The sequence below is a fragment of the Herpailurus yagouaroundi genome, unplaced genomic scaffold, assembly GCF_014898765.1.
Source record: "Herpailurus yagouaroundi ecotype Mexico unplaced genomic scaffold, PumYag 198, whole genome shotgun sequence".
In the NCBI taxonomy this organism is placed as follows: domain Eukaryota; kingdom Metazoa; phylum Chordata; class Mammalia; order Carnivora; family Felidae; genus Herpailurus; species Herpailurus yagouaroundi.
In genome coordinates, this window is record NW_024412429.1 from 29,425,976 (window position 1) to 29,440,421 (window position 14,446).

General features: G+C 41.2%; 1 protein-coding gene across 12 annotated transcripts in view; it reads left to right on the plus strand.

The window, feature by feature from the left end:
- Nucleotides 1-14,446, plus strand: part of MAP7 (microtubule associated protein 7) — a 178,942-nt gene that overhangs the window by 106,470 nt on the left and 58,026 nt on the right. For 11 of the 12 annotated variants that reach the window (XM_040449082.1, XM_040449088.1, XM_040449092.1 and 8 more), the window contains exon 2: nt 8,222-8,317. In XM_040449082.1, coding sequence (XP_040305016.1) covers nt 8,222-8,317 — 96 coding nt within the window. Of the gene's footprint in view, nt 1-5,024; nt 5,048-8,221; nt 8,318-14,446 lie in introns of those variants that run through there. The other variant, XM_040449087.1, reaches the window with a different exon arrangement.

A 14,446-nucleotide genomic window follows, 5' to 3' on the forward strand; every position in this document is an offset into this window, starting at 1 on the left:
CAGGCATATGTCCTCCATTCTGCATTTCCTCATCCTCCCCACTGCCCTTGCTCCATGGAGTTGGTGGCTGGGGTCCCGTTTCCTGCAGGATTCGAAGCAGAGGAGACCCTGAAGCCTTAGGGAGGATCCCTGGGTGGTGCTACCTCGCTGCCCTGGGCTCCTTTCTTGGACAACCGCACTGACTATTCTTCCTGTTCTGTGTTGCCTCAATGACAGACAGGCATGGTTTTCACTGTGATCGGTTGGGTCACTGTGTTCCCTTAATGGTCAAGTACTTATCTCTTGGGTACATCTTAAGGGTGAATGGGAAAATCTGAATAATTATGAAATTATGCAGAAAGCAGAAATCTTAAGATGTCTGTTTTAGTCTGGTTTCCTTTTACTGTTTCTGTTAAGATGGTAGGCACTTTTTATACACTTCCAACAGGCTCGTTATAGGGCTTCACTTCTTATTTACCCAGAATCCCCCGAAGTTACAGTAGCTCACAGCCAGAAGGTCCACAGCACACACTTCAGTGACTTTCACTGCCTTCAGGGTAAAGTCCACACAAACTTGGAATTCAAGGAGGCATTGACCTCAGCCTGTTTGTCTTATTTTCAACTGCCTACCATCTTAAACCTGCTGTTCTGACTGGACAGTGCCCTGATTATCTTTTTTTTTTCTTAATTGCTTAGATAATTTTGCTTATGGCATCCTCCAACCATAAATATTCTCTGCTTCTCTCTTCACTTACACAGATTCTCTCCATTCTTGTAGAGCTTTATCTGATGAAGTTTTGTATCACTACTATGCCCTTAGTATCTTCTCCCACCTCTGACTCCCTGTAGTACTACCTACATCATTTGCTTGGTTTTTAATCCTCTGTGGTATATTGATTTTTAAAAAGTGAATTGATCCATGGCTACAATTTCATGTGTTTTCATATTGTCTCCTCCAAAAGTTAATAAGCATCTTGCAAGTAGATGTTGTGTCCTCTCATCTTTGTGCTCTTTGTGCACGGTACAGTGGCTGGCCCGTGAATGTGCCTGTAAATGTTTATTGGAAAAAAAATGAACATTTCTGACCCTGGGAGTGTGGTGGTTCCATTGATACGGTAACAAAGTGACTGACAATCGGGGTTAGCTGATTTTGTGAGGACAGTTAGTTTGCCTTTTGGCATAGTTTCCAGTGATCACACAGATACAGGAGCATATATTCTCTAGAGGTGGGAAATGGGGACTGTATTTGAGAGAGCATACTTAGAAATGCAGACTTGAAAGTGACTAACATAGAGAGCATGCTTCAGGCCAGAAGAGGAGACCACTTTTCTGAAGAGAAGAGAAAATACTGGGGGAATCGGAAGCTCCAAAACAGAGTTTGAAGAAGTAATCTAGAATTAGGGATTTAGGGATTCAGAAAAAGAAAAGTGGTAGCAGGAGACACATTAATTTTTCTTCCCAGTCCTGAGCACAAGGTGTCCCCGAGTCGAGTGCTGTCTGCCAGTAATAAGAAAACAAAGGTAAAGCAGAAAATTGAACCCAGGTTTGTCTGGTGTCAGCTCCCTTGAGCCTCACCATTCCTATAATTTCACATACAATTATGAGGAATTTAAACTGAGAAGCTCTCCATTATGTAGAACAATCAGAAGAGTCATTTGAGGTTTGCTTTCTGTCCTTGTTATGATGCAAATGTCATTAATAACATTGGATAAAACCTTTAATATCTATGTTGCAATACTCCTGGCAGCTCTATCAGAACAAAATTTAACGGTCAAGTAAATAAGTAAAAGGATGCTACAGCAGAAGATTTTAGGTGAAACACTGAATTGCCTGAAAAGTACTCTGTAATCGTTCTCTGTTGTTTTTTTTTTTTTTTTCTAAACAATAACATTCTTCAACTGGCAGCCACAACTGTGTTCTGTAGTCACATTTTCTTTTTTTTTTTTTAATTTTTTTTTTCAACGTTTATTTATTTTTTGGGACAGAGAGAGACAGAGCATGAACGGGGGAAGGGCAGAGAGAGAGGGAGACACAGAATCGGAAACAGGCTCCAGGCTCTGAGCCATCAGCCCAGAGCCTGACGCGGGGCTCGAACTCACGGACCGCGAGATCGTGACCTGGCTGAAGTCGGACGCTTAACCGACTGCGCCACCCAGGCGCCCCTGTAGTCACATTTTCAAATAAGTAATTTTTTTAGTGTGCCAAGGGTCTGTCAAGACCACCCCAGGCTCTGTGATTCATTCATTAGGAAGATTCAGGACTCCGCTTATAGTCAGACTCAGAGCTAAGAGTTATTGGAGCAAAACCAGGCCTTTCAAAGGAGAGCTCCCTGACGCCTGCTGTGCTAAGTCTTTCCCGGACAGGCAAACTGAATCTTTTAGGGTAGACCTACGAAGTTGCAATATTCATCCATTTTTTTACTACAGAAGTGGCAGTTGCCTATGGCTCAACCTCTTGTCCTGTCCTCTAACTTAGTCTGTCCCAAAGCTGTTCGCGTACGCTGAGCCGGGTGTCCACCAAGTCCAGCTGAACAATAGAGCAAAGAAGAACCCATATAGACCTGGGCCTGATGGCTAAACTTTGTTAAAAATAGTGACAGGAATACATTAGCCTTGTGGACGTCAAGACCACATGTCATTCAGTGAGATTTAAACTCAGGATGGTTCCTAAGGTTGTAGTCATAAATGTCTTGTCAGAGTAAGCTTTTTTACTAAATTGAGCATTGGTTGGGACCCATTAGTTTGATCTGTTGAGAGAGACTCTTCAACAGACCATAAAGCCAAAAATAGAAACAAAGCAGTGAGAGCCCGTGACCTTTATGGGAAGTCATTGCAAGGAACACAGTGAATTGTAGAGGATATGGATTTTAGAGGTGCATCTGGGGCATTTACTGGAGCTGCAGGATTTTTACCAGATGAAAGCTCCAAATGTCTGTCGTCTCTATATTTTGTTTCAGAGTGGTTTAGAGAGAGACAGAACCCCAGACCGCAAGGATGCTTCTCTGCATCCTTCCTCTTTAACACTCTCAGATGTGGCACTAATGGAATAAAGCTTTCAAGCTAGCAGGAAGATCAATAGAGATTTTACAAGGCTAGCAAACACTTATTGAGCATCATGGAGGATGACTCAGTTTTCTTTATAAAAAAATGAAAGAGATTCAAATTAATTCTGGAAAATCACCTGAGTCATTTAAAAAATGGTATTTTTTAATGATAAAATAAAAAATGGTATATGCAATCCTGTCTGCTAGTCATCTAGGATTTCCAGTTTTTTTAATGTTGGAAATCTTAAATAAATTATTTTCATTGTGTTCTCAAGTAGTGAAATTCCCTGTACTTTGCTTTAAAACCAAATCACAAGATTTTATTTCCCATTATTATAATGGAGGGTTTGGGTTTGTTTTTCTTTCTTTCCTTTTTTTTTTTTTTTTTTTTTTTTAAGGCTCATTTTACCTAATGTGATGGTAACTTGAAGGGCATTAAATCTGAGCCTGGCTGGCTCAGTCAGTGGAACATGTGACTCTTGATCTCGAGGGTTGTGACTTTGAGCCCCACGTTGTGTGCAGAGATTACTTAAAAATAAAGTCTTTAAAAAGAGAGGGAAGAAAAAAGAAGGAAGTTCCATTTCAGGTCCTCAGTTGTTAATCCCTTCTGACCTGGATGGTGCTCAAGCTCACTCACATCTGTCACTTCTTTGGGGCGCCTGGGTGGCTCGGTCGGTTAAAGTGTCTGGTCTTGATTTCGGCTCAGGTCATGGTCTCATGGTTGCTGGATTGAGCCCCACGTTGGGCTTCACGCTGAGCACGGAGCCTGCTTGAGACTCGCATTCTCTCTCCCCCACCTGTCTCCTTCTGTCCCTCCCCTGCTCACTCTCGCTCTCTAAAAAAAAAAAAATCTCAGAAAACTGTTATCTCTGTAAGTCCCAGAAACACTGAGGATTACCTCTTCCAAAGGAAGCTTGTACCCTAAAAGCCATACCAACAAGCCTGGCCTACCTGAGGGCCCCCAAGAGGTGTGATTGTTCAAAAAACAAAAAACAAAAAACAAAAAACCTCTGAAGCCAGCAGGTGAGTCAGACTTTGCACGCCAGGACCACTGTCACCAAGTTGACACAAGTTTACTGTCCCTGTTGGTGCTGGGTAAGCAAAGCCCTGGAGACACAGAAATCCAGTTTCCCACATTTGTGCAGGGAATAAGGAGAGTGCCAAAAAATGCTTTCTACCATTTATTGAGCCTCGTGGTGGGCCTGGGAGTCTCGTTAATTTTTACAGCCCTTTACAGCCCTAAGTATCGTCCCTCTTCACATATGGGAAAGTTAAGATGGAGAGGTTAAGTCTGCTGAGGATTCACAGCCCATTTAGGACACAGCCAGGTCACCTGACACCAAAGCACATACCGTTTCCTCAAAGTTTGCAAACACACTGCTACACCACGCAAGTGTTGTGGGTGTGGGGGGCCCGGGACCTCCATGGAAGGGGGAAAGAGAGAAAAGGAATGGTTGTTAAACACCTGTCGGCGTGCTAAGCTGTATGGCAGATTCTTTTTTTTTTTTTTTTAATTTTTTTTTCCAACGTTTATTTATTTTTGGGACAGAGAGAGACAGAGCATGAACGGGGGAGGGGCAGAGAGAGAGGGAGACACAGAATCGGAAACAGGCTCCAGGCTCTGAGCCATCAGCCCAGAGCCTGACACGGGGCTCGAACTCACGGACCGCGAGATCGTGACCTGGCTGAAGTCGGACGCTTAACCGACTGCGCCACCCAGGCGCCCTGGCAGATTCTTAACATACATCTTTTCCATTAATCTTCCCAGCAGCCCTGTGAGTAGGCAGTATGCCCCCCACCCCGCGCACACACACAGACACTTACCTACTCAGAGAAGTCAAGAAACTTCCTGAATATCACCTGAGCCCAGATCTGTTTGACTTTATATCTTCCCTCTTATCACAATAGAGTGTCAACCAGAGAGGCGTTTGGAGAAATAATAACTCTTAACAGTGGTGGAAGGGCAAGACTGATAGAAAAGCAGAAAGGTAACCTAAAAACTTCAGATGAATGTCCAGCCTACAGGTTAGACAGTAACAGTATATAATCTTGGACTAAACAGACCATTTTTTAAATTACTTTTATTTTACTAAATTAAATGTTGGTTTTTCATGCACATAAACATTTTTAAGATTTTAAATTTGTCTTGTTATAAACAGGACTCAGAAAGTCTTCTGGGATAGAATGAATAGGAAATCTTCTGGAATAGAAATGAATTACTGAGATTCAGATAGTAATAAAGAGGGCAGGCAGATAGATGTTCAGCTGGAGCAGATCCAATGGAAGTCAGATGCAGATAGATGGGGATTTGAGTAACCAGACCTCCAGTTTGACAGAAATGTATTTTTTACATTTGAATTTCAAGATAATAAAGCAAGTATAGCCCTCCCTCCCCCACCCAGAAGAAGCTTTTTATTAGTTATTATTTGGAATAATCACTTGGACTGAACATGTGTTTCAGCCTTTTTAATCTCCTTCAGAGGAGACTGTTATGTAATATTCAGTTAGGATTGATGCCTATTGTCAGGACCTGGGGACACAGCAGATAGGCAATCGCCAGAGAAAGATTAAATTATGTCAGATATAGTAAGGCAAGAAAGAAAGAAATACGTTTGAAATATAGTCTAATCAAATCATTCTAAGTCCTTGTCAGTTAACTAAAAATAATAAATAGAAGATCCTTAAAAAGCTTACTAATTAAGGCTTTACTTCCTGAGTTCTGGAGGTAGCTATATAACAAAAAGAAAATTATAATCCTAGGACTCCAAGTATGTGTTGCATTCTGCTTCCTTCTGTTATGTTACTTAACAACTAACTTATTTATGAGCAATTTTAATAAGATTAACTTGCAGAATAAAGAGAAAGATTGTTCTACACACAGTAAGCAACAAAGGTTCCAAATACAGTCATTTTTTTTTTATTTTTTTATTTTTAGAGGCTATCTCTAAAGATGTGAGACTAGAGGTCAAGACTGACCAGCATGGGTTTCACCTGCCACATGGTGCTAACTGGCAACTAATTCTTGGCAAGTGGGATGAGAGGATATGTTGCAGCATTAAAGGAGCCAACCTACTTTCTGATTTCCCTTCCGGATCAGTGTCAGGGCCTGTGTGTCAACTATGTACAGTGTTGCTCCTTTCCAGTGGTAGCTTGCCTGGTAAACTTTCTAGCAGCAAAGTCCTATCAGAAACCACTGAGTGAGGCCTTTTGCTGTTTAATTTTTTGTTTGCTATCTGCTCATTTTTACTGTATCTTTACAGACCTTTCCTTGCAAATAAAGCAAAGGAAGCTTAATAAATAAAACTTCAGTCGATCGATATTTGTGTTTTAAGCTGTTATTTGAAGCAAACAGATCAAAACTGGGTGATTTTAAAAGAGTTGTATAAGATAATTTTACTATTTAGTCTTTGATTTTCCACAGCTAACACTATATGTAATTGAAAGAGAGCCACAAAAATTTGGTGCATTCCCCATGTAGATGTCAAAGGTAAATTTAGGGAATTTATTTTCTTAGTGATTTGCTTTTAATACACCTTGAGTATAGTTTTTAAATTTAGTCTTCTTGAAGCATAATTATTATAACACCCTTTCAGTTTAAAAAACTCTTGGGCAAACAATTCTTGTTTTCTAGATAGTGTCAATTTCCTCAGCCTCATGGAGAGGGCGCTAACATGTAATATGTCAGGGGGCAAGCGCTGCAAACAAAGCAGGCTCAGGTGTGCGAGGTGATGAGTGGTAGGGGTGGTACTTTAAACAATTCAAGAATGGGGGGTGCCTGGGTGGCTCAGTCAGTTAAGCATCCAACTCTTGATTTTGGCTCAGGTCATGACCTCACAGTTAGTGGGATTGATCCTCACGTCAGGCTCTGCACTGACAGAACAGAGCCTACTTGGGATTCTCTCTCTGTGTGCCCCTCCCGCCCTCAAAAATAAATAAATAAACTTTGAAAAAGTATAAACAATTCAGTAGAACTCTAATGTCATATGTGAGCAGAGACCCAGAAATCCACCTGCTTATTTGAGACAAGAACATTTCAAGTCCACTCAAAGGTCTGCGATGAACTGAATATCACTAGAGCTGAGTAATTAAGAGAGAAGGTGGCACAAGGTAAAGGCCAGACCATATAGTACCTTCTGGGCCGTGGTGGAGACCTTGGCTTTTACCCTGAGCAGAGTGGGAGCTGTTGGAGAGTTTTGAACAGAAGAGTGATGTGACTTGTGTTTTAATGGGATCACTCTGGCTGCTGAGATGAGAATAGACTAACGGGGGTCCGTGGGAGGATCGGGGAGACCGGGTAAGAGGATATTGCAACCACACAGGGAGGAAATGACCATAAAGCTAGCAGTAGAGGTGGCAGGATGTTTTGTAAGGTTGAGCCGAAAGAACTTACTAAACAGATTGAACGTGGGGAGTGATAGCAAGAGAGGAGTCAAGGATGAGTCCAGGGTTTGGGGTATGATCATGTGGAAGGATGGAATTGCCTTAATTGGTGGGGAAGACGGGGCAGTGCAGGTTTTAAGGCAGAGAGTAGGAGGCAGGAAAACTCACCGGCTTGGTTTTTGGCATGATTTGTATCTGAAACAGTAGCAGACATCCTTTAAATATCCTCTGAAAATACATTAAGTAAAGTAATATGGGTAAAGAAAAAGAGCAATATATTTAAAGTATAGGATCCTATACTTGATGTAAGCAATTACCTGGTATTTCTCCTCTTCATTCCTTTCCTAGAATACATTTCCCTTAGTCTGTTTAATAATCTTTGTTATGGAACTTTTGTCAGAGGCTTTTTCAAAATCCTGGTAAATTGTATCTCCTGGTTCCTTTTTGGTGACCTATATGTTCTTGGAATTTTGGGGGTTCCTAATGCATGAACTTTGTAAGAAGTAAGATCAGAGACTTTGGATAGCAGTCATGCCTCCACGTGGTTGCTTTATGTATAAACTAGGACTACCAGGGTAAATGATTTCATGGACCCTTGAACTTGCCACTTCTATAGGATTGGTGGAGCCGTGGCCATTGATTTGGGGATGTGTCGTTACCACTGAACGGGCAAGAGTTGTAACGGCTTCGTCTTTTTATTTCCTGAATCTAGCCTAGTACCCAACACAAAGGTTAGCAGCAAACGTTGACTAGGTGAATGTTTCTGAATAAATTTTGAGAAACTAAATATGTCTTTTCTCTTTTGTCTCATTCGTATAGCACCTGACAGCTACAAAGTGCATGATAAGAAAACCGCCTCCAACCGGCCCTCTGCTATTTCGGGACAAAATAGCAACTACTCAGGAAATAAACCAGGTACTATACATCATGTTTGCTGTAGAAAAAAAAGGTTGTCCCTAAAGCCTTAAGGCATTGCTAGAATTTAGGAGCTTGGTTCTGGTTCTGCTACCAAAAGACACACACTCCTACTGGCCTGTATGAGTTTAAGTCAGAGAACCTCTTAAAGCCTCGATTTTTTTCTATTTAAAATGGAGATTCAAATACATGCCCTGCTTATCTCTCAGAATCTTTCTGACAGTCAGTGAGAATGATGTGTGTGGGTGCATTGTTTACTGCCAAACAATGTATAAGAGGTAATCATTTTACTATTCTCTTTTGAAATGATGCATATGACACAATTTTTTTGTATCTATGTGCCCAGGTACATTATCGCATATCTTTTTTGTGACATTTTCAAAAACCATTTAAGGCAATCTTCACACATAGCAAAGCTGGTCTAGAATTATCTTTTTGTTCCCTATTCCCTGCAATGATTGTACACCTACACAGTAATTTCATTTAATAACCTGTGATTCATGGTCTGTTCCATTCAGTGATACAAAGAAGCAAAGAGTCTGTAAACATAAAGAGTTGAATAGATGATGAAGCTGCTTCCAGGTACCCAGCAGTCATTGTGTGGTCCTTGGGAGAGACCTATGTCCAGTATGGTGGTAAACAGTAAGAGGAGGGCAGAGGCCCAAGTGCACAACCCACGAGGGCATCAGAAACCTGCTTCAGGCAGCATCTAAGACTGAAGTCACTCAAGAACAGTGAGAATCAAGATGGAAATAACTCTTTCTAGTCTCAACGGAAACATTTTCCATTATACCTAGTTTTGTTGTAGGGGGTGGGGTCCATGTGGGAAAAGATCTTAACAGAGCAGATGAATCTGGCTTGTTACTTAGAAGAAGGACAAATATCCAGTGCTGTTGCAGGTATTGCATGAGCAGCCCTTCACAGGAAATGATGTGTATGTAGGTTCAACGGAATTTTATTTATTTATTTATTTTTCAACATTTATTTATTTTTGGGACAGAGAGAGACAGAGCATGAACGGGGGAGGGGCAGAGAGAGAGGGAGACACAGAATCGGAAGCAGGCTCCAGGCTCCGAGCCATCAGCCCAGAGCCCGACGCGGGGCTCGAACTCACGGACCGCGAGATCGTGACCTGGCTGAAGTCGGACGCTTAACCGACTGCGCCACCCAGGCGCCCCGGTTCAACGGAATTTTAATTAGCAGGCTGAGCTTCACCGTTTCATCAGTTTACCTTTTCATCCATTCATTTATCCGCCAACCACTCAACCACCATCTACTACTTATTGAGTACTTGTTTTGTGCCCAGGACCATGAGAGGCACAGAGTGAGCAAAACAGGATCCCTGTCCTCATAGGCCTTATTCTGGTAGACTTGTGTTCTTATACTCAGGTGAGGATCCTTGTGGAAGCAGAGCCCTTTAGCATGAAAACCTCGTTTGTTTTACCGTGGGAATTAAACATAGCTGAATGGTAGGTGCTGTTGTCCCCTTGCTTTCCCCACCAACCATCACTTCTAATTTCTACCATTCTTTACTGTGGAGTTTATGCTTTTATGTCTTGATACCTTGTTTATTCACCTGGTGTTAGCACTATCTAAGCACTAAGGGATTTATTATTAAAAAAAAAACATAGGGGCGCCTGGGTGGCTCAGCCGGTTGAGCGACCGACCTTGGCTCAGGTCATGATCTCACGGTTTGTGAGTTCGAGCCCCGCATCAGGCTCTGTGCTGACAGCTCAGAGCCTGGAGCCTGCTTCAGATTCTGTCTCTCCCTCTCTCTCTGCCCCTTCCCCGCTCATGCTCTGTCTCTCAAAAGTGAATAAGCATTAAAAAAAATTTAAAAAAAAAAAAAAAAACCATAATCCATACCCTCTGGTTGACAGCGTGATGGAGTAAACCAGTCTATGAATAGGTCATTCTAACACCGAATTTGCAGTGTGTTAAGAAAGAGATGTAGAGTGCCTAGAGACTACAGAGGCCAAAAAAAAAATCTTCCCACCTCAGACGGCCATCTCTTTATAGAGCCATTTGATTTATATTGCTAAAGTCAATGGGGTGCCTGGGTGGCTCAGTCGATTGAGCGTCCGACGTCGGCTCAGGTCATGATCTCGCGGTCCCTGAGTTCGAGCCCCGCGTCGGGCTCTGTGCTGACAGCTCACAGCCTGGAGCCTGCTTCAGATTCTGTGTCTCCCTCTCTTTCTGACCCTCCCCCATTCATGCTCTATCTCTCTCTGTCTCAAAAAAAAAATAAACGTTAAAAAAAAATTATATTGCTAAAGTCAAGTTAAATGAGGGAGACGTTTCATTTCATATTATCTTTTCTTTTTTTCTTTAGTATAGTTGACACACAGTGTTACATTAGTTTCAGGTGTATCATATAGTGATTGGAAAACTCTACTAGTCACGCTATACTCACAAGTGTCGCTACCATCTGTTACCATACAACGCTGTTACAGTATCATTGATTATATTCCCTTTTATCCCTGCGACTTCTTCCGTCTGTAACTGGAAGCCTGTATCTCCCACTCCCCTTGCCCATTTTGCCCATCCCCCCCGCTCTGACCATTCAGATTAGACCTTTTGAGCATCATGTGTCTGCTTTCTTGTATATACAGATAAGCAGAGGTTCGTCAACGGGTCTCATTTTTAAAACCACCATGTTATTTTCTTTAGTATCTCCAAAGGATGATATAAGAGATTTCGTGTTGGATGGTGAGGCTTGAGTAAAACCTTTAATTTATGGGATACAAGTCATGGGAATGTCTGTCTAGAGCAGTTTATTAATTTTCATTCTCCAGAACTTGAAAAAACAGTAAAGTATGTGCTAAATTTTGGGATATTTTGAGTATTGCTCTCACCTGATATGGGCATCCTGACCAAATGATTTCTCAGAGTCTCTTTTATTTCAGTAAATTTTAGTTAAATGTCTTTCCCTCCTTTACCTTCTGATACTTAAAATTAATTGGAAAAGTCTAGAACATCTCTTTGATGTTAATAACATTCAGATTGTTAATATTTTATCTTTAAAACATGTATGGAAGGCGCTTGTGGTTTATAAGTGTGAGCTCACAATGTCTCGTGTTCTCCAGAAAAGACCGGTATTCTCAGCTGTGAATACTTGGACCCAGACCAAAAGAGACCATTTGTAAAGTCATGGATCTGTCCATGTCTACAAAGTGGGAGCTGGCTCTTCAGGACTCCATCAGCTGCCTCCAAACGATCCAGAGTGTGACCTAATCAGAAGAGAACATTGTAGTCTCTTAATGCACTATACATACCTGAGAAAAGCAGAAACTCAAGTTCATTAAAAATTCCTCTTAATTCCTATCCCTTTATCACCCTCCACTACAAGTCTTTAAAAGAACCACTAGAAATTTCATTACTGTTTATAAATCATTTCCCTCATAGAGGAATGCAGGCCTTGGAATCTTTCAGGCCTTCCCTGGCTGCTACATCCTGCCATTGTAATGACTCTCCTGGTGCCATGATGTGCTCAAGGGCACGGACTGAGTGAGGGATGTGGCTTTAAGAACTAGCTCCAACACTTTGCTGTGCCGCCTTCCTTTTCACAGACGTTTCCCTCCACTTTCTCATTTGGAAAATAGGCCTAAGAACTCGTCGTTGAATGAACACATGCTCTGCTAACTCATGGAGCTAGTGTGAAGAATGAAACAATAATGTGTATGAAAGAGCTTTGTAAAATGCAAGCCCTGATGAAGTTATCTACCGTGTAAACAGTAGTTGTTCAGATGGAAGTCAAAGCTCTTGAGAAAGCCTTGTCAGAGCGAGTTGACTTTCTTGATCTGCGAGAGTCACTGAGTTCTAGTTTGTGGTCCAGGCTTCTACATGTCATCGAAGACAGGATATCCACAGCACTCCCTGTCACACGTAAGAGTGCCCCAGTGTGGGCGGACACCCCGCTTTTGAGTCCTCACAGGCAGGAGGTTGGACGCAGAGCGCTCCTTTCTGCGAGCGGACTCACACGGACACTCTGTTGCTCTTACCATTTTGCCTTCTGACCATGTTAGGTCAATCAGGAAGCAGTGAGAAAGTTCATGCTATTCATTTACTTTCTGTACCGTGATTTCGTTCCCGGGAAAAGTGATAGGAGGATGGAGATGAGAGGGAGACAAAGAATCACAGAAAATGCACTATTTACTTAGAATTATTCGATTAGATGTTGTCCTTTTTGGAAATCTATCTTTAAAGATATTTTTTATCAGTTTTTGGTTATTAAAACTATAACTGCTAGCATTTATATTTTTTTTAGGTCTGTTATCAAATACAAGATAGCTGTTTGTTTGCCCCTATTGGTGCATGTTTGTGGAAGTTTAAAGGCTCTGAAGATTAGCCAAGGTTGTTTGCTCATTCGTTCGATACTTACTGAATGTTCTCCTTTCTGCCAGGTGTAGTTCTGGGATTGGGAATAAGCCGTGAACAAAACCAACAAGGCTCTGTTCCTCCCCACCCCCGTTCATAGCCATCTTTTATCTGCCATAAGTATTATTGGCATCCTAGCACCAAAGTGACTCTCTCTTGATGTAATCAAAAGGATGGAAACAGTTTAAACTGAATGCCTTTTTCCCTCTACAATTTCACATTTGCTAGTCCCAGGTTCCTAAACCAACCAGAATCATCTAGCATATCACAATCACTATGCCTTACTTCTTTACTTCCTCAAATCTGATCCCCTACTGAATAGTGATTATCATTTCAGCCCTGATCTCAAAGATCAGTGGGAATCATTGCGCTTGTAAGCATTGGCCTTATTTATAGGGATTGACTGGTATATTTGTGCAACTCCGTATACGACCTTGTTTCTTATAAATTGTGTGATCAGGCAGGATGCAGTTTGTTACATGTGAGGAGCATAATCTTCATATGAAATGAGAGTATAGAAACCACCTCTTGCAAAAAAAAAAAAAAAAGCACCTCTCACACTGCTGTTTTCCAAAAATGTATCTAAAAGGCAAGTATTACAGTTCATAATTGGGTTATATTGATAACCAGTTATTGATTGGGGGCTCTCAGAATTGGTTTGGGTAGAAGAGGGTACATGAGGGTAAGTGCATGTCCCATATGGTGTTATTAAAATCTTCTTTCAAAATTTTTTTTAAATTTTGCATGAAATTTGCACGTACTTGAAAGTAAGCTAGCAACATCACATCCTTCATATCGATAGATTGCCTGTGACAGAATTATAAATGCAATTCAAAGTAGTTAAATTCTTTTTTATAGACTTTCTGTAATGTGCTTACACGTCTTTTTTTAGTAAAGTTGATTTTTGAGTTTTACAGTTATATTTATGAACAGGTACACCTCATTGTTTAAGGAATATTACTAAAGTGGTGAGTTAATCATTAGAGATCTAACTTCACTTTGACTTGTGCTTAGACAGCTCTTTTTTTCAAAATGCCATTTGTCGTGCTGTCATTTCTTTTCACCAAAAACAAATGACAGTAAAACACCCCTGTGTGTGGTACTTAACAAAGTGCCTGAGCAGGATCTCACATGCCCATTTTCAAACTTCAGAAGTAAACCTTTTGGGGCCAGGAGCAATATTTTCTTATATAAAAAATGTTTGAAATCTCATAAATAATAAGCAAATCTGATAAGTCATTATAATAGTAAGTAGGACCTACTGCGGGGTCCTTTTACCAGTTTTTAAAAACCATACTTTAAAACAACAAGGGTGTAAAATGTCATCACTTAGTCTTGCTCATGATTCTCACTGCCAGGTTTATGCAGGCTCCCAAGGGGTCTTTGTACAGTTTTTATTTCCCCTAAATGTGCAAATTCTGTGCCATTTAGGAGGCCTGTGGGATATAAAGCCTTTAAATTTGTTGATGAAGTGCTACCATGCTGTCTACAGTATTGCACCAGTAAGCTTCTATTTTTAACATGAGATCTTAAAAAAATACGTCATTTTAAGTGAAGAGAAAATAAACCTGATTTTAAGGTCATTATTCTCATCAGCATTGTTATTATAATTTTGCTTTTTTATATAGTACCAAAGTGAGCCTGTTAGTGTAGGTCTCTGCTGGGAAGCTCCCAGCAGCGTCTCACTCCAAGTACAATCCAGAGTCCCTGCCAGGACCAACGAGCCCTGTGCCTTGGCCCTTGCGTATCTGG